General features: G+C 44.6%; 1 protein-coding gene across 4 annotated transcripts; it reads left to right on the forward strand.

The window, feature by feature from the left end:
* The first annotated feature begins 4,278 nt into the window (after positions 1-4,278).
* Positions 4,279-26,125, forward strand: LOC120391396 (CD209 antigen-like protein D). 4 transcript variants are annotated; one of them, XM_039515042.1, is made up of 11 exons: positions 4,279-4,460; positions 9,383-9,433; positions 10,380-10,517; positions 11,144-11,194; positions 11,953-12,078; positions 12,635-12,811; positions 13,691-13,753; positions 14,798-14,887; positions 15,752-15,921; positions 16,600-16,709; positions 25,702-26,125. In XM_039515042.1, the coding sequence occupies exons 1-11, from the start codon at positions 4,385-4,387 to the stop codon at positions 25,835-25,837; spliced, it is 1,188 nt and encodes a 395-aa protein (XP_039370976.1). In that variant the 5' UTR covers positions 4,279-4,384; the 3' UTR covers positions 25,838-26,125. The 4 variants fall into 4 exon arrangements, with proteins under 4 accessions (XP_039370976.1, XP_039370977.1, XP_039370980.1 ...); XM_039515043.1 differs by lacking the exon at positions 12,635-12,811; XM_039515046.1 differs by lacking the exons at positions 15,752-15,921; positions 16,600-16,709.

The raw sequence follows: 26,125 nt of genomic DNA on the forward strand, positions 1-26,125 counted from the left end.
ATAGTACTATAGTAAATGAAACAATGAATTCACCCTACTGTGGCTCTTTGGCATAATTGTGATGGCTAATTTGGCTCCTGAGCCGCTGAGGTCCGTGTATCACTGCCCTACATGCTGGGCGGCTATTGCAGCGAGTGGAGCTATGGGACAGGATCATGGAAAGCAGAGGTGGAGAAGCTGACTGGCATTGGACTGTCTAATCCATTTCCCTCCCATACTGGGGCCCAAGGAGGGGTTGTTCTTTTCAGGGCTCTAGCCTTAAATGTGGCTCCTGCCCAGTGATGAGCTGCCAAAGTCTTATCCGGTTCCCTACCAGTTCTTCGTCGGCGAGTCCTTGACTCGCTCCAAGTCTTCGGTGGCATGTCAGAGGCGGGCCCGCTGAAGACCTGGATCGAGTGAAGGACCCACCACCAAAGTACTGCTGAAGACCCAGTAAGGAACCACCCGGTGAGTACAATCCCCTGTCCATCCCAGCCAGGGAGTGGGGAGTATTGACTTGGGAAGGTCGCAGGGGAATTTTACTGGGACTGTCTGCATTGGGGATCTGAGACTTTCCTTGAGGGAGGATACCTGAGCATGTAAAATGAGAACCCAGGAGGGGGGTTGGAGATCACGTGACCTCCTGGCCCGGGAAAGAGACAACGGGAGAGGAGGGGCTGGAGAGCTTCAGTTTGCAGCTGACTGGGAAAATGGAGGGGAGGCCAGACAGACCTCCTGACCTCCCCAGGCCCCCAAGATGGACCTGACTGAGGAGGATCCTGTTGTCTGTACCCGAAAGACCTTTCTTGGACTGTGTTCCTGCCATCTAAATAAGCCTTTGTCTCCCCCAAACTCTGTGACAGCAGGATAAACATATTAATTAAACAACTGCTTGTTGGAGAGGTGATTTTCTAACTGGTGCCGGGATGCAACCCAATCTGCTGTAAATCAGATTCGGTGTCACTGCTTTAGAGTCCATGGGGCAAAATCCATAGCTGGTGTAATATAATTGGTGTTAAGGGGCCACATCTCCAGCTGATGTAAATGAGCATTGCTCCTTGGAGTCACTCAGCCATATCTCCCGCTGGTGTGTATTTACATAGTTCCATTGACTTCAAATAGCACGATGCCGATTTACACCAGCTGAAAATGTGGCCCACAAAAGTGATCATCTCTCTCTCTCTCTCTCTCTTTGATATCTGGGGAGTTTCTGTTCCGGGCGTTTTCTTTTTAGATAACAGAGATTGTTACAAACATTTTGCAGGCATATGCAAATTCACAGATCACCTCTACTGGAGCATGGCAGCCTGTGTGGGTTTCTCTTTTAGTGGACGGTACATGAGTGGGTTTACCACATTTACCAGGGGCATGCAAGTGAAAGTGTGCGACACCAAGTGAATCAGTGTGAGAATGTATGTGCACACGCGTGTGTATGTGCATCTGTATATGTTTGTAGGTTGACACCAGCTAAGGATCTGGCCTATTTAATTTAATGGACTTATTCATGATTTACACCCATAGATACAAGATCAGAATGAAACCCCCTCTGTGTGTTATTCCTGCATATCATGTTAAGGCTAGGAGCAGCAGAACTTTGGAGTTCTGATAGTCCTAAATAAAGATCTCCAGAGTAGATTCTGATCTTAGTTACACTGGTGTAAATCCAGAGTCACACCTTGGAACTCAGTGGAGTGACACCAGATTTACACCAGATTTAAGAGTGCAGAGCCTGGTCCTTTGGCTAAACACTTCAGTGTATGTATGTTGTGGAGTTTAGGCCATGAACTCCTGGGAGGAAGGATGGTGAAGATGGGAAAACATCTTTGCGCCATCGAGCAGGAACATGTAATATGATTCAGCAAGTCAAGGGTTAAAGGATTACTTTAAGAGCTCTATCTATAGCAGATGAAAAGTCATTGCAAGCAACCCTTGTTTGGATGCCCTGGGCTCATGACCCCTGCAAAGCATCCCTAGGTGCTTCCAAGGTTTGGGTTACCTAGCTGCCTGTAAAGCCTGGGACACGGTAATTAGCTCAGGTTTGTCTGGACTGGTACTGGTTTCTTCCCAGGAGAATTGCAGTTGCCCTGGCCTCCACCCCCACTAGTGACCTCCATCCCACAATTCAGTGGTTTGTGTTAAGAAATTCCCACAAGCCCCTGCACCCAGGAACTACTGGACAGGTCAGTCCCAGAATGCACTGGAACAACCATGGCTGCAAGGGGTGGATAGGCCTGGTGAGAAACACAAGCACATATACTGTAATGATCATAATAGGACCCTCACATCTGAGCTCACAGCTAGTATGGGAAGCCTCCTTCTTACCCTAACCCATGACGCCTTCCTGTGTGGGCAGGACAGGGCCAGTTATAGGTGATGAGGATCACTGGGACTTAACAAATGTGGTACATTATTAGCAGGTGCAGATATATCCTCTTCTAGCCCTTCTTCACAGCACTGTGGTTTGCTGCATCAATGACCATCTTATTTATAAAGCAAATAAATAGATGCTTAAAAATAAAAGTGTTGCCAGTCTATACCTCCAGCCCTACATCTGCTACTGGGCTACACACTGCTCCAGCAATCTGACGGGCATTATGGGATCGGTATCCCACAATACACTAGGGGTGAAACTGATCTCTCTGCAGAAGGCTAGCCCAAGGCTTAGGGCATAAGGAGGATGTACATGGTGCCTCGGCCGGGGGAGTGATGTGTACTGATGCCCACTTGCCAACAGCCCAGCTCATAGCATAGGCACACTTATCTGTGGCAGGGGCCTGCACTGGCCCTGATCCCTGCTTCGGGACTGAGGTATTGATTGAGTTGTAGGATAAAAGTCTAGCCACCAGGGGAGGACTGTGTGTTTCCTCCACGAACCACCCAGAGCCAGGGAGTGGGGACACTGGCGCAGCTAGGACATAGGTCTTCCTATGGACTCTAGGAGAAGCTGCAGTGGGGCTGGCTGCTAGTAGAGACAGGATATTGGGCTAAATGAACCACGGGTCCAATCCAGTATGGCGACTCCTATGCTCTACAGTGTGGCTCTGAACCTTTCCAGACTACTGTACCCCTTTCAGGAGTCTGATTTGTCTTGCGTACCCCAAGTTTCACCTCACTTAAAAAGCACTTGCTTACAAAATCAGGCATAAAAATACAAGCATCCCCACACACTATTACTGATAAATTGCTGACCGTCATTTTTACCATGTAATTATAAAATAAATCAATTGGAATATAAATACTGTACTTACATTTCAGTGTATAGTAATAGAGCAGGATAAACAAGTCATTGTCTGTATGAAATTTTAAGTATCAGAGGGGTAGCCGTGTTAGTCTGGATCTGTAAAAGCAGCAAAGAATCCTGTGGCACCTTATTGACTAACAGACGTTTTGCAGCATGAGATTTCGTGGGTGAATACCCACTTCATCGGATGCAAGTAGTGGAAATTTCCAGGGGAAGTATATATATGCAAGCAAGAAGCAAGCTAGAGATAACGAGGTTAGTTCAATCAGGGAGGATGAGGCCCTGTTCTAGCAGTTGAGGTGTGAAAACCAAGGGAGGAGAAACTGGTTCTGTAGTTGGCAAGCCATTCACAGTCTTTCACAGATTAAATCAGGATTAAACAAAGACTGTGACTGGCTTGCCAACTACAGAACCAGTTTCTCCTCCCTTGGTTTTCACACCTCAACTGCTAGAACAGGGCCTCATCCTCCCTGATTGAACTAACCTCGTTATCTCTAGCTTGCTTCTTGCTTGCATATATATACCTGCCCCTGGAAATTTCCACTACTTGCATCCAATGAAGTGGGTATTCACCCACGAAAGCTCATGCTGCAAAACGTCTGTTAGTCTATAAGGTGCCACAGGATTATTTGCTGCTTTATGAAATTTTAGTTTGTACTGACTTTGCTAGTGCTTTTAATGCATCCTGTTGTAAAACTAAGCAAATACCCAGATGAGCTGATGTACCCCTTGGAAGACTTGTGCGTACCCCTGGGGGTTCACATACCCCTGATTGAGAACCATTGCTCTTCCAAGTGTGGGCAGTAGACCCATGCAGTTCACAGACCAGGTGGCCACCTCACCACCACTCCAGTAGCCATCCCACAGCTGTGCACCCCGCAGCGGGGCTGTGGCATAGCTACATTCCATGGCACACAACATGGACTCCCCTCTTTCCTGGCTTCTGTGCACAACTGAGTTCTGCTGCATTTCAGGCTATTTGCATAACCTTCTTCATCCGAGCCCCAGCAGAGAGAGGAACTGAAACTAAGGGAGTAATACAACTGCCCTGAGCGAGATACTGAGAGCAAGGGTGTGCCTCAAGCAGAACAGGGTCTGGGGTTGGGGCGGGGTCTGTTGATTCAGCAGCAGCCCACCTAAGCCCCCAGTCCCCAGCAATAAGGAATGGCTCAGCAGGAGCTCTATGGGAACTGGCTGTGCCCTCCACCGTCGCCAGGGAAGAGACTGGTGAGACAAACAGGTAAAGACAAAGTGGTTGGAAACAGGGCACCATCTTTAGCCAGGCTTAGAAGGGGCAGATGTGTGTTGTGGTTGTGGGAAGTGTGCAGCCATGTGCATTGTGGGCTGTGGGCTTTGTGTGTGTACGTAAATGTGTAAGCCCCGTTTAATGTGGGTTATGTAGAGGGTGCATATGCAGTTGTATGTACTGTGCTTTGTGTACAGGGCTGTGTGCGTACACGTGCTGTTGTGTGAGCGAGTTTTGTGTCTATGTGTGTACATGGGTGTGTAGTACATCCATTTTTCTGTGTGCAGGGCTGTGTGCATTCTGTGTGTATGTGCAGAGATGTGTGCCATTTGTACGGGAAGGTGATATTGTGTGTTTAAGTATGTGGTTATTTTGGGGTGGGAGTGTGTGTGTGTAGCATAAAAGAGTGCTCTTTGTGGTGTATATTTGTTCAGAAGGGAGTGGGGTAAGATGAGATAAGGTCAGTCAACCACACACCCAATACATCTCCCACTCAAATCTAGTGGTAGCTGGGGAACCACACTGTGGTTCTCACTTGTATCAGTTTAGATCTCTGTGGAAGAAAATGACTTGGAAAATAACTGAGAAATCATAACCGACTGTGGGCTGAATTCTGCTCCCACTCAAATGCAGGCAATGGGCTGATGGTGTCAGCAGGCCTAGTTCCTCTGGAGCTAATAGAATTGTAATTGCTTGCACCCGGGTGGAATTTAGTGGGGCTGGATGTGGCCAGATCCCAAGCTGGTGTAAATTGTCATCACTCCATTGACTTCAGCTAAGGGACACTGATTTACACCAACAGGGGATCTGGATCTTTGTCACTAAGGGCATGTCTACATCAGGGGATATTTTAATTTGAGGTTTACAAGCGTTTGGGAAGATTGCAGGACATCATCCTTTACAAAGTTAACTTCTTCCAGTGAACTGGCAAGTAATTAACTCAGGTCATAAACTCTATTGTAGACAAGACCGAAGGTAGAAATAATATTAAAATGTCACCAGAATCAGATATGTCATGTCCAAGACTCTAGGACAGATCTGAGAGGCCATTCAAACCCATACAGATCCTGGCTGTGCTGTAAGATTGAACTGTGTTTTAACAGTTTCTGGGAAGAACATAACTGTAACCCCTGACCAGGCTGGATTCGTAACAGGGATGAGATTTAGGAGGCTCAAGGGAAAGCAAAATCTCCCCAACCACATCAGGGCATACGACCTCCATGCCCAAGACAAAATGCTTCTGAAGAGCAAATTTGTTTCTCTTTTGGAATACGCCAAGCATCAGGTATTTTCTAGGGCTGTTAAGTGATTAAAAAAATTAATCACGATTAATCGTGCGATTGATCGCACCGTTAAACAATAATACAATACCACTTATTTAAATATTTGTGGATGTTTTCTGTTTTCAAATATATGATTTCAATTACAAAGAATACAAAGTGTAGAGTGCTCACTTTATATTTATTTTTATTACAAATGTTTGCATTGTAAAAAACAAAAGAAATAGTATTTTTCAATTCACCTCATACAAGTACTGTAGTGCATTCTCTTTATCATGAAAGTTGAACTTACAAATGAGGAATTATATACAAAAAAATAACTGCATTCAAAAATAAAACAATGTAAAACTTCAGAGCCTAGAAGTCCACTCAGTCCTATGCCAGCCAATCGCTCCGACAAACAAGTTTGGTTACAATTTGCAGGAGATAATGCTGCCCGCTTTTGTTTACAATGTCACATGAAAGTGAGAACAGGCATTCATATGTCACTGTTGTAGCTGGCATCGCAAGATACTTACATGCCAGATGTACTAAAGATTCATATGTCCCTTCATCTTCAATGACCATTCCATAAGAGACATGTCCATGCTGATGACGGGTTCTGCTCGATAATGATCCAAAGCAGAGTGGACCGATGCATGTTCATTTTCATCATCTGAGTTGGATGCCACCAGTAGAAGGTTGATTTTCTTTTTTGGTGGTTCAGGTTCTGTAGTTTCCACATCTCAGTGTTGCTCTTTTAAGACTTTTGTAAGCATGCTCCACACCTTGTCTCTCTCAGATTTTGGACAGCACTTCAGATTCTTAAATCTTGGGTCGAGTGCTATAGTATTTTTAGAAATCTCACATTGGTACCTTCTTTGTGTTTTGTCAAATCTGCTGTGAAAGTGTGAAAATGAACATGTGCTGGGTCATCATCTGAGACTGCTATAATATGAATATATGGCAGAATGCGGGTAAAACAGAACAGGAGACATACAATTCTCCTCCAAGGAGTTCAGTCACAAATCTAATTAACGCATTTTTTTTAATAAGCATCATCAGCATGGAATGTAATGCAATGCCGGCTACAAAAGTGCCATGCGAACTTGTGTTCTCCCTTTCAGGTGACATTGTAAATAAGAAGCAGGCAGAAGTATCTCTCATTAATGTAAACAAACTTGTTTGTCTTAACAATTGGCTGAACAAGAAAATAGGACTGAGTGGACTTGTAGGCACTAAAGTTTTATATTGTTTTGTTTTTAATGCAGTTACATAGCAAAAAAAATACATATGAAGTTACACTTTCACAATAAAGAGATTGCACTACAGCACTTGTATGAGGTGAATTGAAAAATAGTATTTTATCATTTTACAGTGCAAATATTTGTAATAAAAATAATAATATAAAGTGAGCACTGTACACTTGCTATTCTGTGTTGTAATAGAAATTAATGTATTTGAAAATGTAGAAAATTATCCAAAATATTGATGACATTTCAATTGATATTCTATTGGTTAACAGTGCAATTAATCATGATTAATATTTTTGAGTTAATCACATGAGTTAACTGCGATTAATTGACAGCCCTAGTATTTTCAGAGGGCAGTTATCATGGAAACCTTCCTGCTACACAACCTTCAGTCCTCCAACCTCTACAGGAGATGGCATTAGCTGAATTCCGTGCTTTGCCACCACTGGATAAATAGGGCCAGATCCCCAGCTAGTGTTATTCTAGACTTGTCTGCCCTAGAAATGTTTGTTGCTTTAACTATGTACTGGTATTGCTAAAGCGGAAAACCCCAGGTTGCATGAATGCAGTTATACCAGCATAAAAGTTTTTATCCTGGCATAGCTTCTTCTGATACAGGAAGAGGAATAAGCTGTATTGGTATAAGGCAACTTTCAATCAATATAAATGCATCTACACTGAAGCTTATACCAGAATTTGGGTAAAAAAAAAAAATCACACCCTCAACTGACAGTTATACTGGTGACAGGTTTCAGAGTGGTAGCCATGTTAGACTGTATCAGGAAAAACAACGAGGAGTCCTTGTGGCACCTTAGAGACTAACATTTAATAGGGCATAAGCTTTCATGGGCTAAAACCCACTTCATGAGATGCATGCAGTGGAAAATACAGTAGCAGGTATATATACACACAGTACATGAAAAGATGGGAGTTGCCTTACCAAGTGGGGGGTCAGTGGTATTGAGACAAATCAATTAACAGTAGAATACCAAGGGAGGAAAAATCACTTTTGTAGTATAATGAGGGTGGCCCATTTCAAACAGTTGACAAGAAGGTGTGAGTAACAGTAGGGGGAAATTAGTATGGGGAAATTAATTTTTGTAATGACCCATCCACTCCCAGTCTTTATGCAGGCCTAATTTGATGGTGTCCAGTTTGCAAATTAATTACAGTTCTGCAGTTTCTCATTGGAGTCTGTTTTTGAAGTTTTTTTGTTGAAGAATTACCACTTTTAAGTCTGTTACTGAGTGACCAGTGAAACTGAAGTTTTCTCCTACTGGTTTTTGAATGTTATAATTCCTGATGTCAGATTTGTGTTCATTTATTCTTTTTCATAGAGAATGTCCAGTTTGGACATGGCAGAGAGGCATTGCTGGCACATGATGGCATTGGTAGATGTGCAGGTGAATGAGCCCCTGATGGTGTGGCTGATGTGGTTAGGTCCTATGATGGTGTCCCTTGAATAGATATGCGGACAGAGGTGGCACCGGGGTTTGTTGCAGGGTTTGGTTCCTGGGTTAGTGTTTTTGTTGTGTGGTATGTAGTTGCTGGTGAGTATTTGCTTCAGGTTGTCTGTAAGCAAGGACTGGCCTGTCTCCCAAGGTCTGTGAGAGTGTGGGATTGTCCTTCAGGATAGGTTGTAGATCCTTGAAGATGCGCTGGAGAAGTTTTAGTGTGGGGCGGTAGGTGACAGCTAGTGGCGTTCTGTTACTTTGTTGGTTGGGCCTGTCCTGTAGTAGGTGACTTCTGGGTACCCTTCTGGCTCTGTCAATCTGTTTCTTCGTTTCACCAGGAAGGGTAGTGTAGTTTTAAGAATGCTTGATAGAGATCCTGTACTGATATAACTCTTCTAGTGTAGACCAGCCCTTGGTGTTGCTCTCTTGGAGTCAATGAGCCAGACTCCAGCTGAAGAAAATCAGGTGTGGCTCCACTGAAGTAAATGCTGATTTACACCTGCTGAGACTCTGGCCCATAAATTGTAACAGACTTTTTCTTTGATGAGTTTCACCTCTTTTTTCCCCCTGTTGGTGAACGGTCTCAATTTCTGTCCTAATTATGTGTTATCCAAAATGGTTTGCTGAGCAACTCCTCAGCTTGTAAGACCATTTGCCATATTCTGAAATCCAAGGACACATGGAACCACTTCCTTTCCCTGACTGGATAACTGTATCTCCATAGATCAGGTTTCTAGTAGCAAAGGTTCACGCTTACAGGTTCAAAGCTCTCTTACCAACGCTGCTTTAGTTTGATGTTGCCAAAGAGCAGCTGCAGTGAAGATTATTTGGTTTCACCAGCTTGAGGGCTGCCTCTCAGATTGTGGTGTCAGCATCAGATCCTGCAGTGGTATCCTGTAGAGAATTCTCACTTTCTCCAAACACATACCCTTTTCCTTCCTTGTTTGCAGGGATCTACTTATTAGCGGGGGGACCAGCACATGGAAGTCACTTCAGATCTGGTGAGTCCATATTATTTCCTCCTCATGTTCCTTGGATCAGGCTTTCTGCATCTGGGCCAGAGCAGAGTCCTGGGCAATAGCATGGTGCAAAGCGATCCTCGATGAGATGCCAGTGTAGAGATGACTCTACTCCCAGCTCTGCTGGGGATGTATATACGACCTTGGACCTCTTCTCTCTTTGTGCCTCGGTTTCCTCATCTGTGAAATGGGTGTAACAACTTCAAACCCACCTTCAAACAGGTGCTTTGAGATCTGTGTATAAAGGGACTGATTCTCCTGTCCCACACACCAGTTTTATTATTTGTATTACGATAGCACCTCAAAGCCCCACCTGCAATCAGGGCCCCACTGTGCTGGGTGTTACAGTCACATCATCAGAGATAGTCTGTGCCCTGAAGAGTTGACAGTCTAAATTTACAAGACAGGCAAATGTGACGGGACAGCGGCAGGAAGTGATTTGTTCAAGGTCACATGGTGGGTCAGTAGCATAGCAACAAACAGCACCCAGGGCTCCTGAGTCTTAGACTAGTGTCCTATCCACTAGGCCACAGTGGCTTTTGGCTTTGCTCCATAAACCAAACCTACTGGACCAGCCAGCATCTCCTAACTTCAGCAGTTTCTACAGATTTTCTCCATTATAATGAAGAAGAGAATGAGGCTCCAAAAGAAATGAATAATATACTCATCATCCTTCTAGTAGTGAAGAGGGCAGTTGGTGAAATCTCACTGCAGGTGTTCTGTAATTCCAAAGCTACTAAAAGCTCCATGCCCGGGATGTGGAATCCCCTATGAATGTTCTCAGATGCAAATGATTTGTTCTAATCTAAGTATATTAGCTCATTGGGCCGGATCCTCAGTTGATGCAACTTGAAGTTATGCCCATTTATAGTGTCTGAGGATTTGGCCCAGATTACTGTACTGGGATTAATTCTTCTCATCTATTTAGACTCACCTGATAGTTTTTCCAACGAGGAGGATTATGACGATGTGTCCCTGACCGAGGTGGGAGATCAGATGCAAAAGAGGCTACCAGCTTATAAAGACAATACAGATGTAGCAAGCCACAGAAGCAAGGAAGGCACAGGTAGAACCTACATCTTCTCCTCCTGTTCGCTCCCTGGCCTGAACTGATCCCTGGTGAAATCAGTAGGGATTCACCAGAGATGAGTTGGGGCCCACGACTGCATGTGGAGTTACACTCCCAGCAGCGGCGCCAGGGCCGCCCAGAGGGGGGGGGCAAGTAGGGCAATTTGCCCCGGGGCCCACAGGGGCCCCCCATGAGAGTTTTTCGGGGCCCCTGGAGCAGGGTCCTTCACTCGCTCCAGGGGCCCCAGAAAACTCTCGCGGGGCCCAGGCCCCCGGAGCTTCTTCTGCTCTGGGTCTTCGGTGGCAATTTGGTGGCGGGGGGTCCTTCTGCTCCAGGACCTGTCGCTGAAGTTCTGGGTCTTCGGTGGCAATTCGGCGGCGGGGGGTCCTTCCACGCCGGGACCTGCCGCCAAAGTGCCCTGAAGACCTGCGGTGGGGGGTCCTTCTGCCCCAGGACCCGCCGCTGAAGTTCTGGGTCTTCGGTGGCAATTCGGCGGCGGAAGACCCCAGGCCCCCTGAATCCTCTGAGCGGCCCTGAGCGGCGCGGCCTGGAGAAGCCTGCATATTTGATTGTGGGTGAATTGATACTTCCTCCAATGTCTGCACTTTCCTTCCTGTTTGCAGGGGTTTACGTGCTAGCCGGGAAGCCAGCATCTTCAAGTCTCCCAAGGACAGGTTAGTTGGAGTTCCTGCAGTCTCCTGTCCCTTGGACTCTACTGCCTGTGTTGCTCTGGGTAATTGGATTAATATGGGCTACGGAGCAACCATCAGATGGGAATGATTTTTGATTGACTGATTCCAGGTCTATAGCAATCTGTCTAAAGATTTTATCCTGCCACCCATATCTGACCACCTTCCACGTAAAGTTAATAGTATTAGCAGAGTCCCTAGTGGACTTCATGGAGTCTCTACCACTTCTCCCTTTTGGTTTGGATTGGGACTGATGCCCTAGAGATTAGAGTCCTTGTATCCTTTTTCCCTGACACCCCACAGCCAACCGCATGCCTGGGGACAGATTGGAGCCAATGCCTGTATTCCCTTCCCCAACCTCTGTCTTCTGATCCAACCATGAGACTCCACTCACCTCTCAGAGCTGGGGAGAGAACCCAGGAGTCCAGATGCCCAGCCCTAACCACCAGGCACCACTCTCCTCAGAGATGGGGAAAGAATTCAGGAGTCCTGAATTCCGGGCCACACCCAGATGTGACCACTAGGCCACACTGCTTCCCATTACTCATTTAAAAGAGTGAGCCGTCATCATTGTTTTCAGTGCAAGCCAACATGATTCTGAAAAGTTTAAATAACCACAAAGTCTTCCTTTAACATCAAGAGCCTGGGTGAAACCCTGTCCTGGGGTAAACGATTCCGGGATCCTTCCTGCTAGGAAATACTGAAAAGTACAGGGAGGTACTAACCAGTGCTGCTCTCCACAGCTAACCCCGTTCCTGACTCCAATCAAGGAATAGGCTACAGACCAAAGTCCATTGTGACACTGTATGTCCTGATGGGGATTTGTTTTGCAATGTGGGCAGTTCTCCTCTCACTGGCAGTGGTGAAATGTAAGTCTCAGCACAAGTTAGTATGGACACCTACGGGGGGTGGGGGGTGAGGGAGGGGCCTACTGATGTTATTCGCTTCTCTGAATTAGTATATTTGTGCTAGGACAGGCATGCCACAGGGGCAGAAGTGGGGAGAGAGCATCTCAGATAAGCAATTAACAGAAAAAAATCCATTGCTATCGCCTGCTCACACACACTGAATTCAGTTACACTGGTGCCAAAACACCATCAACACACACTATCTCACAGTAGTGCCAAAGCATCCCCAACACACACTGATCTACTATGCTAGTGCCAAAGCATGCACACACACACACACACACACTCTGATTTCAGTGCCACTCGTGCCAAAGAACCCCCAGTATACACACTAATCTCAGTAACACTGGTGCAACAGCACTATACTCTGTGTCTCGGATCTGTTACACTAGCGTAAATCCAGAGTAACTCCAACAAAGTCACAATGCTGTAAACCTCATTTTATGTTGTCCTGAGCCCGGTCCTGACTTGGTATTACTTTACACCCACCTTGCACTGGTGTAAATGGCTGCACAAGGTTCAAGCAACAGGGGCTCAAGCTCTACCCATGCTAGCAACACTACTTTACCACTGAATGTTAAATGGGCTGGTGCTATTCTTGAACATGGAGGATGGAGGTGGGGGAGTGCCTCCAGGAACTCCAGACAAATCCCTGCTCCAGTGATTCACCTATCAGGTCCTCTCCAAGAGAAAAGTTAGTGCCATATCTTCCTTCCCCCTCCTCTCCCGCCCTCCAAGTGATCTTATAATTATTTATTATTATTACTTGTATTACAGTAGCTCCTAGAGAACCAGACCAAGATCAGGGCCCCATTGTGCTAGGCATTGTACAGGAATATAGAGAAAGGCAGTCCTTGCCCTTTCAATCTAAATGGATGAGGGTACAGGTACACAGTAAAAAAACCCCAGAACCTATGGCAGTGGTCTCAGACCAGGATCAGTTGACTTGGGCTTGTGGGGCTAAAAATAGCAGTGCAGATGTTCGGGCTCGGGCTGGAGCTGGGCTCCAGGACCCTCCCTTGTTTCAGCGGCCAGGGTCCAGGCTGAGCCTGAATGTCTACATTGCTAGTTTTAGGCATGCAGCGTGAGATCCGTGAGCCTAGCTAGTTGACCTGGGCTCTGAGACTGGCTACCACAGGTCTTTTTTTTTTTCTGTGTAGACATACCCTAAGGAAGACAACGGGTGGAAGGGACTCCTGTCAATGCAGTCGAGTCCCATACCAGCAATCCCACACTTAGGGATCAGATACTGCTCTTGGTTACAGTGGTGTAAATCTGGAGTAACTCTATTGGGCCAGATACTCAGCTGTGTAAATCAACATAGCCCCACTGACTTAAAGGCATAAGCCAACCTCTCATTATTGGGTGGTAGGAGGAAACTTCCCTTGGAGTCAGGTTATCACCAGTGCACCTTCCCCCAAAGCAGCGGGTGGAGACCGTTGTTGGAGACAGGACACTAGACTAGATGAGATTCCTGATATGATCCAGTGTGGTCATTTCTAGCTAGCTGAGGATCTGGCATATTTATTTTAGCATGAATGGAAAAAGCCATATTCTTTTGTTTCCTTTTTAGACTTGGAGATGTCAGAGGAGTTAAAAGTTTTAAACTATAACCACTCGGAGAGGCTAATGAACGGTAGGTTCTGGGACTCTAGCTAACACGTCGTAGGTGCTTCTGGTTAAAAGTGGAAAGTGTTGGGTTTGAATTAGGGGTGGGTGGGTCAATCTGGCTAATCCTTTCAGGAATCCTTGACCCATCTCTAGCACCACCCACTGAAGCATCTCAAAGCTTTTTGTAAATAATGAAAAAAGCTAAACAAACCACCCCCTAAATCTGATTCTCCTTTCATTTATATCAAGAAAAGAACCATTGACTCCAATACTCCAATAGAGTTACTTCTGATTTACACCAGAATTACACCTTTGGACCTGATTCAGCTCTCACGTCAGTTTATATTAGTGTAGCACCACTGACGCCAATGGAAGTAGTGCAGGTGCCCACTGGTTTAAGTGAGATCAGGATCAGACCCGCTGAGCTTAATGGAGTTACTCCTGATTTACACTGGATAGTATGAGAGGAGAATCAGATGGAGAAATTGAAGCTGCAAGAGGCGAAGGATTTGGTTACAGTCACACAAAGAGACTGGGCACATAGAAGATCCTCAGCTGATGTAAATCAATAAATGCCAATTGACAACAATTGAGGCTTATTGTTATCACTTATCTGTATTATGGTACCACCTCGTGGCCCCATCCTTACTGTGCCAGGCACTGTGCAAACATATAAAAAGATCACGGTCCCTGCCCCAAACAGCTTACACTCAAAGTCAAGAAACATCAGATGAAAACAACAAATAAATGGTAGGAGCACACGATCACAATGAAGGAATTAAGGATCTGGCCCGTCATGAGGAAGTCACAAGGAAGTCTGCCTCTCATGGAGCTGAAACTGAATTTCAATTATTACTTGCATTACACCAAAGTCAGGGGTCCATTGTTCTAGGCACTGTACAGGCACATGAAGAAAAAGAGCCCTTGCCTGCACAATCTAAAGACAGAGGGAAAAGAGACTTGCCCAGACTAAGGTGGGAATAGAATTGAGATCCCTAGCACAGGGCCTCATCTGCTAGACCATGCTGCCTACTGCCTATTGCTTCAGATGATGCTTTGCACTTTTCAGTGGTGCAGGACCTGGCTGATGCACGAATAGAGCGAAAGAGAATCCTGAGCGACATGAACAAGAGCTATAAGGAATTGTCGGATTTGACAGGTACATCAGGCATATTTTCATCACTAGTATTTTCTCATGGTCTGTTCATGGTACCAGTGAAAACTATTGTGACAATCAGTAAAGTTCCCCCCCACCCCCCAACAGCTAGTTAGGCAGCTTATAATAGCTGGCAACCATTAGGGGAAATTGGACACCTCAGGGACACAGTAGCCTAAACTTTTAAACTGTCTACCCTTATCAGTCTAGAGCAGTCTAGTGCACCCGCTGCTTTGGGGGAAGGTGCACTGGTGATAGTCCTGAACTGGTTTTTGCTAAGCAAATTGCAAAAGTGCAGGGTTTGCTAACCACCAATCAAATGCTAACACGACCAAAGCCTGTGTGTAAGTGTGTATAAAATTTTTTTGTTTTTCTATAAAGTTAAAGTCTTTTGTATCTTGGTACAAAGCTCTCCTTTCTTCTGCAAAATAAAGCAACCTTTCCTTATCCCTGTCTAGCTGTCATTGGCTCTCAGCTAGGCGGACCTGACATTTCGGTAACACTATGTTGATTTATATCAATTTTACCCCAAGAAGCATCAAAAGGGGCTGGTGAATGAAAGTCAGTTTCTGCTCTTGTATAAATCCAGAGTAACTCAACAGAAGACTATTGGGTCACTTTGAGTTTATGGCAGTGTGAAATAAGAGCAAGATTTGGAGAAAGGATTCTAAGGCAGGCAGAATCCAAATAAAAAAGGATTTATAGGTCAAAATGGTTCATGGAATCAAACTGGAAGAGAGTGAAATTGCTGGAAAACATGTGACACACTCCCAGTGAGCCACCTCACTAAATAACCAAAATGTTGCTTTCTGCATAAGCCAGAGTTTCCAATGGTAAAGCAGGGCTGTCCTGAATTCTGCCTTACAGCATCCATCTGCAATGCTCTCCCAGAGCCTATAAAATGTGCAGCCGGCTGGGAGAAGTTTGAGAAAGGATGCTATTACTTTTCAAATACGACTAAAGACTGGATGGGTGCAAAGCAGTTCTGTGCTGATCGAAACTCTTACCTGGTTATCGTTAACAATGACAACGAACAGGTAAGCTATCCCCTCTGTTTGCTATAGTATGCCATTCAGAATGGAAAGAGTGAGGCATAAAGATCCTGCTTTCAGCTACATCCATGTCAATCCAGAGTAACTCCAGTAAATTCAAAGGTATTTCACAAGTTTGCACTGCCTCATCTTCCTCGCTGGCTGATGTAAATTGACTGGCTGCAATTAAGTTACACTGATGGTAGAAGAGAATCAAGCTTGGGGTGGGAGTTTGTAACTTTCGTCACAAATGTGATTTGAAATTTGACCAGCTCCTGAGATTTGTAAATCATCATAGCTCTACTGAAGGCGATGGAGCTCTGCCAATTTAAATCAGCTGAGGATCTGGTCCTTTTGACTTCAGTAGAACTACACCAGCTGAAAGCCCACCTGTGCTTCTTTTAGAGCACTGGGGAGGAGGCTATGGTGGAGGACGTTTGTCAGAGACGTGCACCCTGCCTGACTGGGAACTCCCAAACTCATCTCCCCTAAGGCAGTGAAAAAACATTCAAAGGCCGTGACTTTTGATCGCTAGACAGCTGGCTGACTTACAAGTGAAAGGCTGTTGAGATACCATGCCGATGGGTACATTAGAATTGTACAGACTGACCCCGCCGTTTCACCTTGCCAGTCCCCAGAGCCATCATTCTGACCTTTTTCATATTAAATTCTTTTCCATTCTAGGCTTTTTTGAAAGACAGTAATAAACAGGGAAGGACATGCTGGCTGGGACTCAGCGATGCAGTGGAGGAAGGGAAGTGGCAGTGGGTAGACAATAGCCCATATTCTGTCAGGTAAGCCCCTTCTCATGCAAATCCCTTAATCAGAAAATTAGTCCCAATACTCGGGAGTTTTGAAGCCATGGATATGTCTGTTTTGTCTATTATCTCATGAAAAGGGACTGAGCAGGATAGGCTCAGACCAGACACTGACCCTGGGAAGCAGGGGTGCAGAACTGGGGCTGGAATCTTAGTATGGGAGGACTCTTTTACATGAATTTAGTGCCAATAAAAGGTACCCTGGAGACTGAAGTCCTTTGTTTATCTGCAGAGAAGGTACAGCCCATGCAGCAGCCGAGAAAGCCCCACTTCTGCCCCAGCTTTTCCTTGCCAATACGCCTCACCTCTGCCCTGGAGGGACTCCTCTGGTGTGAGAGGGGAGTTCAGTCTCCATGGCCTATTCCATCCTTGGCCTCTCTGCCCTGATGGCCAACATATTTTTGTGAGTGAGTGAGTTTCTCACAACATCTTTCCCGTCCCAATGTTGGTGCACAGGGCAGAAACCAGTCTCTTCCATACGGTGTTGAGGTAGCCTATTCTGCCCTCCTTGCTGAGGGTTCTTCTTAGGGTTTTTCTTGGGTGTCCTTGATTCCTCACACAGTCAGTTTCTACTTGGCAGCTTTGTGTGGGAATCTGTGTTGGCATCCAGAGTACAAGCCCCACATATGTCCAGCACTTCCTTCTGATTCTGATGGAAGTAAGCTGTTAGTTGTTGATTTCTCAGATATCTTCATTGTGATGAAGTCTTTTTCAATCAACTCTCAGAATCTTTTGTGGGCACTAAATTTCCAAAGTTGTCTAGTTTTCTGTCTAAGATTTTAGTAAATCTCCAGGTCTTGCAGCAGTATGTTAGCACCGAGATTACATTTCAATTGAAAATTCTCAGGTTTTGTTCTAGTACTATATTGCTTTGATTTCTATATGTTGCTGAGTTTAGTAAGTGCTGTGGATGGCTTTACTATCCTTGATGTCACTTCCTTCTTGAGGCCTCCATTGACTAACTTTGACATTTTTGCTTTCTACTGTGAGGTTACTGCTTGACATCTGGGTTTCAAGGATGTTTGTTTTAGCTTAATTAATTCTGAGCCCCATGTGGCATGGTATTTTTGCCAAATTTTCTGTCTTTGTTTTTAACTTTCTGGGGGTATTGCTCAGTAACATAATATAATCAGCAAAGTGTAGGTCTTCTAGGCATTATTCCATCTACCCATGCTATATCAGTGTTTGTGTTGCTAATACACTTCTTTCTTCATATACTGTCTATTGCAATGCCAAACAATGGTGGAGATAAAATTCAACCCTATTTCATGTGGTCCACACTGAACCAGTCTGTGGTTTGGTTGTTCACCCTTACAGAGCACTTTGCATCTTTATACATGGCTTTGATGTTGCTTATGACTTTAACTGGGATTTTGTAGGATTGAAAAATATTCCACAATGTATGTCTGTGCAGGCAGGCAAATGCCTTTTGAAAAAAGAAAAAAAAAATCAATAAAATTGATGAAGAATGGAGTTTGCTATGAAGGTTCTTAATGTGAATATCTGATCTACATAGGATCTTTTGGGCCTGAATCCAACTGGTTCTTCTCTAAGCTTTGCATCCACTGCCTCTTTCATTCTGTGTAGTATCACACTGCAGAAGGCTTTCCCTACAACAGAGTAATGTAACTCCCCTCCAGGTGTTACAGTCAGGAAGATCACACTCTTTTGGGGGTATTCTGACAATGATTCCATGATTCCACTGGTCTAAAGGAAACCCCCTTTTCCCCAAATGTCATTGAACATCTGTCAGTTTTGGTAGTATCAAATACTTTCAGCATTTTTGCTATAATCTGGTCATCTGCCACCACTGTTACTTTTCATATTTTTGACTGCAGCCTGTACTTCTGACATCTTTATTGGATTGTTGTCAATGTGAAGGTGATCAGCTTCCCATGTTCCATCAAACATGGCACTGAAATGGGACTGGGTCTATTGACAACTTCTTTGAAATGCTCTGCTCATCTGTTTTATTGGTTCTACTTCAGTTGTAAGCCTTTTTCTGTCTTTGCTTTTTATTGGCCCATGTCTGGTTTTGAAATTTTCACACAGGTTTTTAGTCACTTGGTAAACAGCTCTGTGGTTTCCTAACATAGCAGCAACAGCAGCAACTTCAACTTCAGGTGCTAGGTCTTCAACATATCTGTCCGTGTGTTGCATCACACTGCTTTTTCTGCATTCTTATACTCTTTTGGCTTTTGCCAATAGTTTATTGGTCTTAGCATTCAGTTCTTTCCTTGATGAGATCTCTTGGCTTATCCAATTTTTGCTCTGTCTATGTTGAGATCCAACTGTGACTGCTGCAGCTTGAATCATATGGTTTCTGAGCACTGCCCATTTTTCTTCAGGTCCAGTCTGTGTCTCTCCTCTCTCTGCCTCTGTCAGTGCCTCAAGCCTGTTTCTTAATTCAAGCTGGAATTTCTCACACTACGCTTTTGCTTTCAGTTTTATACTGTTGATTTTCCTCTCCCGCTTTCTGCTTAGCATTGATCATTCTCAATTTTAATTTCAGTTTAGCAATGCAAAGATTGTGGTCACCACTAACCTTTGCTGCACGATATGTCCTTACATCTCAGATGGATTACTTGGATCTTGAGCTAGTGTGGATGTGATTAATCTGACTTTTCATTTTGCCATCTGATGAAATCCAGATTTCTGTGTGTATTCCTTTGTTAGGGAACAGGGTACTTGCAAGAACCAGGTTGGTGACCAAGCACAATTCAATGAGTATCTCACCATTTTGGTTGATGGTTCCCAACCCATGCTTCCCCATTGCTCTTTTCATTACTGAGTTGTCACATCCTATTTTACCATTAAAGTTGCCCATCACAAGCAGTAAGCCATATATAGGTATTCAGTCAATCTCACTTCGGAGACAATTATAGAATTCATCTTTATCCTCAGCACTATGTTCCTTTGTTGGCACTGTATGATGGACATTTTTAGGAATCTGGTTTGGAATCTGGCGCATATGATGTTTTGGTTAATCAGTTCCCAGCCAGTGAGTGATTTTTCAGCAGAATCTGTCAAAATGAAAGCTACTCCCCTGTGTGTTTGTTGTCACTACAACCTGAGTAAATGAGATGTTTCTTCTCTGGCTTGAAACGCTTCTTATCTGCACCTATCAACCTGCTCTCACCAATGCTCAAGATTTCAAGTCTATTGTTGTCCCTCTATCTCATGATCTGCAAGATCTTTGATGTTTGAAACATTGTTCTCACATTCCAATGACCAACTCTGAAGGCCAGCATCAAACTTGTGGGGGGTCCTGGCTTCCACCAGGAGCCTTCTTGCAGCATGAGGGGGCAGCAGTGTTCATTTCTACTGAAATGTTGAGACATTTTTACTAGGCTAGGCGCAGTTGCCAACTTTCACATGGTAAATAAGCACCCTGACTTTCACAATAATCAAGTTAATCCCATTTCAAAACAAGGCCAAAACAAGCCAGACCCTAAGAACTAGGCTGTCAAACAATCAAAACAATTAATCATGTAATTAATCACACTGTTAAACAATAATAGAATACCATTTATTTAAATAATTTTGGATATTTTCTACATTTTCAAATATATTGATTTCAATTAGAACACAGAATACAAACTGTACAGTGCTCATTTTATATTTATTTTTATTACAACCTAATACAAGTGCTGTAGTGCAATGTCTTTATCATGAAAGCTGCACTTATAAATGTAGAATTATGTACAAAAAATAACTGCATTCAAAAATAAAACCATGTAAAACTTTAGTACCTACAAGTCTCACTTTCAGGTGACATTGTAAATAAGAAGCAGTCAGCAGTATCTCTTGTAAATGTAAACAAACTTGTTTGTCTTAGCAATTGGCTGAACAAGAAGTAGGACTGAGTGGACTTGTAGGCTCTAAAGTTTTACATTGCTTTGTTTTTGAGTGCAGTTATGTAACAAAAAAAATCTACATTTGTAAATTATACTTTCACGATAAAAAAATTGCACAACTGTACTTGTATGAGGTGAATTGAAAAATAGTATTTCTTTTATCATTTTTACAGAGCAAATATTTGTAATAAAAATAATAATATAAAGTGAGCACTGTATACTTTGTATTCTGTGTTGTAATAGAAATCAATATATTTGAAAATGTAGAAAAACATCCAAAATAGTTAATAAATTTCAATTGGTATTCTATTGTTTAACAGTGCAATTAATCACGATTAATTTTTTTAATCGCAGTTAATTTTTTTGAGTTAATCGCATGAGTTTACTGCGATTAATTGACTGCCCTACTAAGAACCCCAACACTCTATGTGACTAGATCCCCCCGGTGTGCAGTCTCGGACTGTGGTGGGCCCACTGTGCACCCCTGACTCTCTCCCCTCCCTTGTTTCTGCTTGCCCTTTGCCCCTGCTTGCCAGGAGCCGGTCACAAAAAAAAAGAAGCAACAAGCTACAAGCCAAAAACTAGCCAACAAGCAACTCACAAGCCAATTAAGCCAAAAACAAGCCCAATTTCTGCATTTTTGTTGTAGGTTTGCCATGTCTGACCGGCAGCCCCAGCATGCATGAAGTGGGGTTCCATTATGGTGGTTTGTTGTTATTCTTCTCCATTGTTATATGGACTTATCCCTCTGGTAAATGAATTGACACTAAGGAACAAATTGTGACTTAGCATAAGTGGGTGCATCTCTGTGGATTTGCATCTGCTTTCACCAGACCAGACTTTAGTCCTAGGAATTCATTTCGCATAGACCACCAAAGAGCCATCAGATGGTGACATCTCCTGGTTGTTTTGTCAACTGGCCCAGTAATTTAGAACTGGACCTCTCCAGTGTTCAGAGCAATCCAATCTCCTCTGCCTTGGAATAACTCTTGCTGGAGAGTTGCCACTCTTGCCAGGGTTTGAGTTGTTCTACAGAACCTTCCCCTCCTACAGCTCCTTCCCCAGTAAGTGCCCTTCCAGTGCCCTCCCTACAGTGCCCTCCCAGAGCACCTCCTTGTGGTACAGCAAGGCCCTGCAGGCACACTTCCCTCAGTTCCCTCTACTGGGATTCAGAAATAAATCACTCGCCTCCAGAATCTTTAAACAATATTCCCCTTCTCCTGGGGTCTAATTTATTTAGTGTATACAGATAGGTCTTCTGATTTTCAGTTGTAACAGATAAAGACTGATAAAACACCATGATACAAAAAGAAAAAAAAATTCCAAGTTTATCCGATAAACACTGGAAAATATTACTGGTATCTAAGGACTTGTCTGCACAGAGCAGTAATTTGGGAGTTGGGATGGGTGATTTCTAAAGCCTACTAATGTGTTGTGCATTAACTGGTCCGTGTAGATCCTGCTGGTAGGGACTAAAGGTTCCCCAAGTGTGCTTTAACATAGTTTGAAACAATACTGTGTTAAAATGTGCTTAGGGAATATTACAACGAGATGAGTTACAGTATATACACATTACTAATTACAGTATGTATGAAGAGAAAGTCCTGAAAATCCCCAATGTTTGTAACTTAAATATTGCTAAAAATAAATCCCCTAAAGTGAAATTAATAAACCTCACAAACCAGAAGACTTATTAATACAGCTTCGCCCAAAATAGCTCGTTGTTCAGTCCAGGGTCTTTCCAGCCCTCCTTCTTGGGATGGGGGATTTCAGTCCTGGCCTCCCTGGCCCATAGAGTCTCACCTCAGATGCAGGGGTTTTCCTAGCTCTCTTTCTTGGGGCCAAGGGGATTTCCTGTCAAGCTTCTGCAACAGCTTCCCTTATTGGGCTGTGTTTATTACCTCAGGCTTTAAACCAGCTTCTCCTCCAGCTAGTCCTTTTTCACATCAGTCCTTTTTCTCCCTGCACTGGGAAAGCTTAGCTGACATCAGCCTTCCACTTCCTGCAGTGTCCCCCTGTTTTGAGGGAGGAGGCAGAATTTACGCAGACCTCTTTCCCAGAGCTGGTTCTGCTTGGTTAGGAGAGGGTGGGGCTTGCCTCACCATCTCTAGAAGACTTCTGGTCCTGGACTCTTAAAAAAATAGCACAGGTTTTCACCAATCACAGACCCTTCCCTGGGACCGATTCTCCTCTCCCCACAGCTGCCTTTGTCATTTTCCAAGAACCTGGGGTACTAAACCTTAAAAGGACGACGCCACAGGATAGGGATGGGATGACCCCTAGGCCCTACTACCCCGACACTGCAGGGCAAGCACTGATCCATTGATATGACTGGCATTAATTCCCCTCTTGCTAACACCAGTGCAACTCCAGAAAGCCAGATTCCCAGCTCATGTAAACTGGCATTCCTCCATTTACATGTCCACTTACATACCAGAACATACAGATGAAGGGACTTACTGGTGCCATGGCACCGGGCCAGTGTTCCAAAGGGGCCCCGGCGCAGCCCGCTTTTCTCCGCTCCCCACCCACTGCTCTCTCCTGTGGGGGCAGCAGGCAGAAGCTTGGCTGGCTCCTGCTGCAACAGGGCATGTTCTGCCGGCTGCCAAGCTCCCGCCTCCTCTTCCTCTTCTACTGAGCATGCTGCATTCCCTCCCCTCTCCGTGCATCTCCTGCTGCCGAACAGCTGTTCATTCACGTGCGGGAGGGAGAGGAGAGGAGCCGCAGTGCTGCTCAGGGGAGGAAGTGGAGAAGCGGCGGGGGCGGGGCCTTGGGGAAGAGGTTGGAATCAGGGCATACCCCTCTAGCCCCCTGCCATAAGCCGCTCAGAGAAGGGGACTGGGAGCACCCCCACAACCCCAGCCAACATCCCCAGCCCCCTGCCCTGACTCCAGCACCCCCCCCAAATACCCCGCCCCCCCCCCCCCATGCCCGGACTCCAGCACCCCCCTCACACACACCCCGCCCCCAGTCCTGACTCCTGTCTCCCCCCACATCCCCACCCCAAGCACCAAATGGGAGCTCCTGCACACACCCCCACACACATTCCCACCTGCACGCCTCACATCAAATGGGAGCTGCCCCAGGTAAGTGCTCCACAACCGAACCTCCTGCCCCAACTCTGAGCTCCCTCCCTCACCCTAGCTCCTGGCCAGACCCTGCACCACAACGCGCAGCCTGCTCCTGCACCCTAACTCCCTCCCAGACCCTGCACCCCAGCCCTGTGCTCAGTGCACCCCCACCCTCAGCTCAGTGCAGAGAGAGATGAAGAGAATGGGCTAGAACCAGGGAGAAAGTAGGCACCAGCTCTATGTGGGCAGGGGGATCCTGTTTACCCCCTCCCCAGCCCTGCTGCACTTGCAGTTTACCCCCAGCCCCTCCCTTGCTCCGAGGACCTACCCTAGTCCCGCCCCACTGTGCTTTTGCCCCCAGCCCCTGCTTTGCTCCAGTCAGCAGGGACTACTGTGCTCATCTTGCCCCGTCCCCTGCCTCACTCCAGCTGGGGACCAATCCTTCCTCCCACCCCATGCTCTGCTGTGCTCTTGCCCCTGGCCCCTGCATCGCTCCAGCTGGGGACCAATCCTTCCCCGCCGCCCCCACCATGCTGTCAGGGTGGATAAAAATCAATGACTTTTTTTTTTAATTAAAAATTGATTAAATTTTTTTTAATTTAAATTGGCTTTTTGAGGAAAAAACCTATCTAAAGATAGTTTTAATTAAGATACATTATATTTCATTATATATATTATAAATTCTAATTCTATAGTATGAGACAATATATTCATGTAATGTTTAAGAAAAGTTTTGTAAATGTGTTCTGATAGTTCATGGATTAGGGACCCAATTTTATGGGGTTCCACAGACTTCTGTACAGATTATTTCGGTTAATCTTTCTATCTACCCAATGGGACTCAGTGCCCAGTCTAGAAGATACCAGCAGAGATGCTTAGTTTTGCAGTTCTCAAACTGTGGATTTGTGTCTCCAGAGATAACATGCTTGTTAACAGCAAAAAATGTTTTAAAATAAATAAATAATATAGAGAGGTGAGAAATAACAGACCTCAACTCTATTGCCCCTCTGCAAACGTGTGTACACAGAGTCAATCCCTTACCTCTCTTTAAATGTGAAAAGTTTCAGAAAGTTCAATGAATAGAAGATTGTTGGGGGCGGAGTAGATCTGGACAAGGAGAAGAAGTCTGCAGATTAACATGAGAAGTGAGGGACATATGCTTTTTTGTTAAAATATTATGTTTGCTGTTGAAGAAAAAAATCCAGAATACTTAACGTTGTTGTTTTAGTTAAATAAAACAATTTAGATGTCTGTCTGGTGATGTTCTCCTAATACAGCCTGGCAAGAAAATCCTCCAAATATGAATGATTAGCCTGTTGAATTGGAGATAGTTCACCTCCCAATGACTTTATAAATATCTGCTTCAATTATCTTTGAAAAATGAAATAGCCAAACAATTATTCATTTTCTGATATAGCTGTAAAACTCATCTGAAAAGTTTTCAAAATAAATCACTGTTTAAAAATGTATAGTATATACCTTCTAAAAATGAAACCTACATCTATCTCTGAGTTGTGAAGAATATGTATTAAGGTTATAACAACCAACAAGAATGCACTTTTATGTAGAAAACCATGATTAAATCGAGTCTTCCTGACTAGTGATTTAAATCATGATTTAAATCAAATCCACCCTGCCCTCTGTGCTCTTGCCCCTGGCCCCTTCATTCCCTAGGGGGGCCCACAAATATGTTTGGCACCAGGCTCACAAAAAGTTAATCTAGCCCTGGTTACCTTCTCAGAGTAAGCTTTTGGTCTCCATTACACTGGAGTAAATCTGTAAACTCTCCATTGATGTCAATCTGTCTTACTCTTACACTGTTACCAGAATATGACCCATTGATTTAATCTTAAAAAACTCGATGGAAGAATTTGTAGATATCTGTCTCTTCAGTGGAAGAGCTGTATTTAATAAAGGGGGCTGAGATCTACAAAATCCCTCCTTAGAGGCTACAGTTACTGGCACTGAAGGTGACCTTTCAAATGTCAACACAGTTTAACTACATCAGCAGACACTATGTGGCTTTGTTTTTCTTGGCAGCTTTTGGAATCCGGGAGAACCAGGCAATCAGGGTGAGGAGGAAGACTGTGTCAGCATGAAGTCTACTGGGACGTGGGGCGATTCCAAGTGCTCCCAGCTCAATTACTGGATCTGTGAAAGTACATGGATCTGCTGACCCACTTTTCAAACATGCTCTTGTTATGGGATTGAGCACAAGTCCTACTGCTCCTCCTGCACCTGCTCAGTGGCTGACAAGAACTCACTCCAGCTCCCCAATAGCTGAACTGAAGATGACGTTTCTCCTGATGGTTAATAGTGCTCTCCTGCATGCTAGGTAGGGCTGTAGGTTCAGGGGTCCAAGTGGTCCCAAAAAAGTGGCAGTATTATACCTCAGGGCTTGGCTACACTTGCAGATGTGCAGCGCTGGGAGTTACAGCTGTGTTCGTACAGCTGTGTAGGGAAA

This window comes from Mauremys reevesii, linkage group 25 (genome assembly GCF_016161935.1).
Source record: "Mauremys reevesii isolate NIE-2019 linkage group 25, ASM1616193v1, whole genome shotgun sequence".
NCBI classification, from domain to species: Eukaryota; Metazoa; Chordata; order Testudines; family Geoemydidae; genus Mauremys; species Mauremys reevesii.

What these genes read in the sequence shown, in the direction of transcription:
- LOC120391396 (XM_039515042.1), top strand. Translation starts at nt 4,385, where the DNA reads ATGGCTCAGCAGGAGCTCTATGGGAACTGGCTGTGCCCTCCACCGTCG. An exon ending in GAGACTGGTGAGACAAACAG is followed by an intron (nt 4,461 to 9,382) that starts GTAAAGACAAAG and finishes CCTTGTTTGCAG; the next exon opens with GGATCTACTTATTAGCGGGG. An exon ending in TTAACAATGACAACGAACAG is followed by an intron (nt 15,922 to 16,599) that starts GTAAGCTATCCC and finishes TTTCCATTCTAG; the next exon opens with GCTTTTTTGAAAGACAGTAA.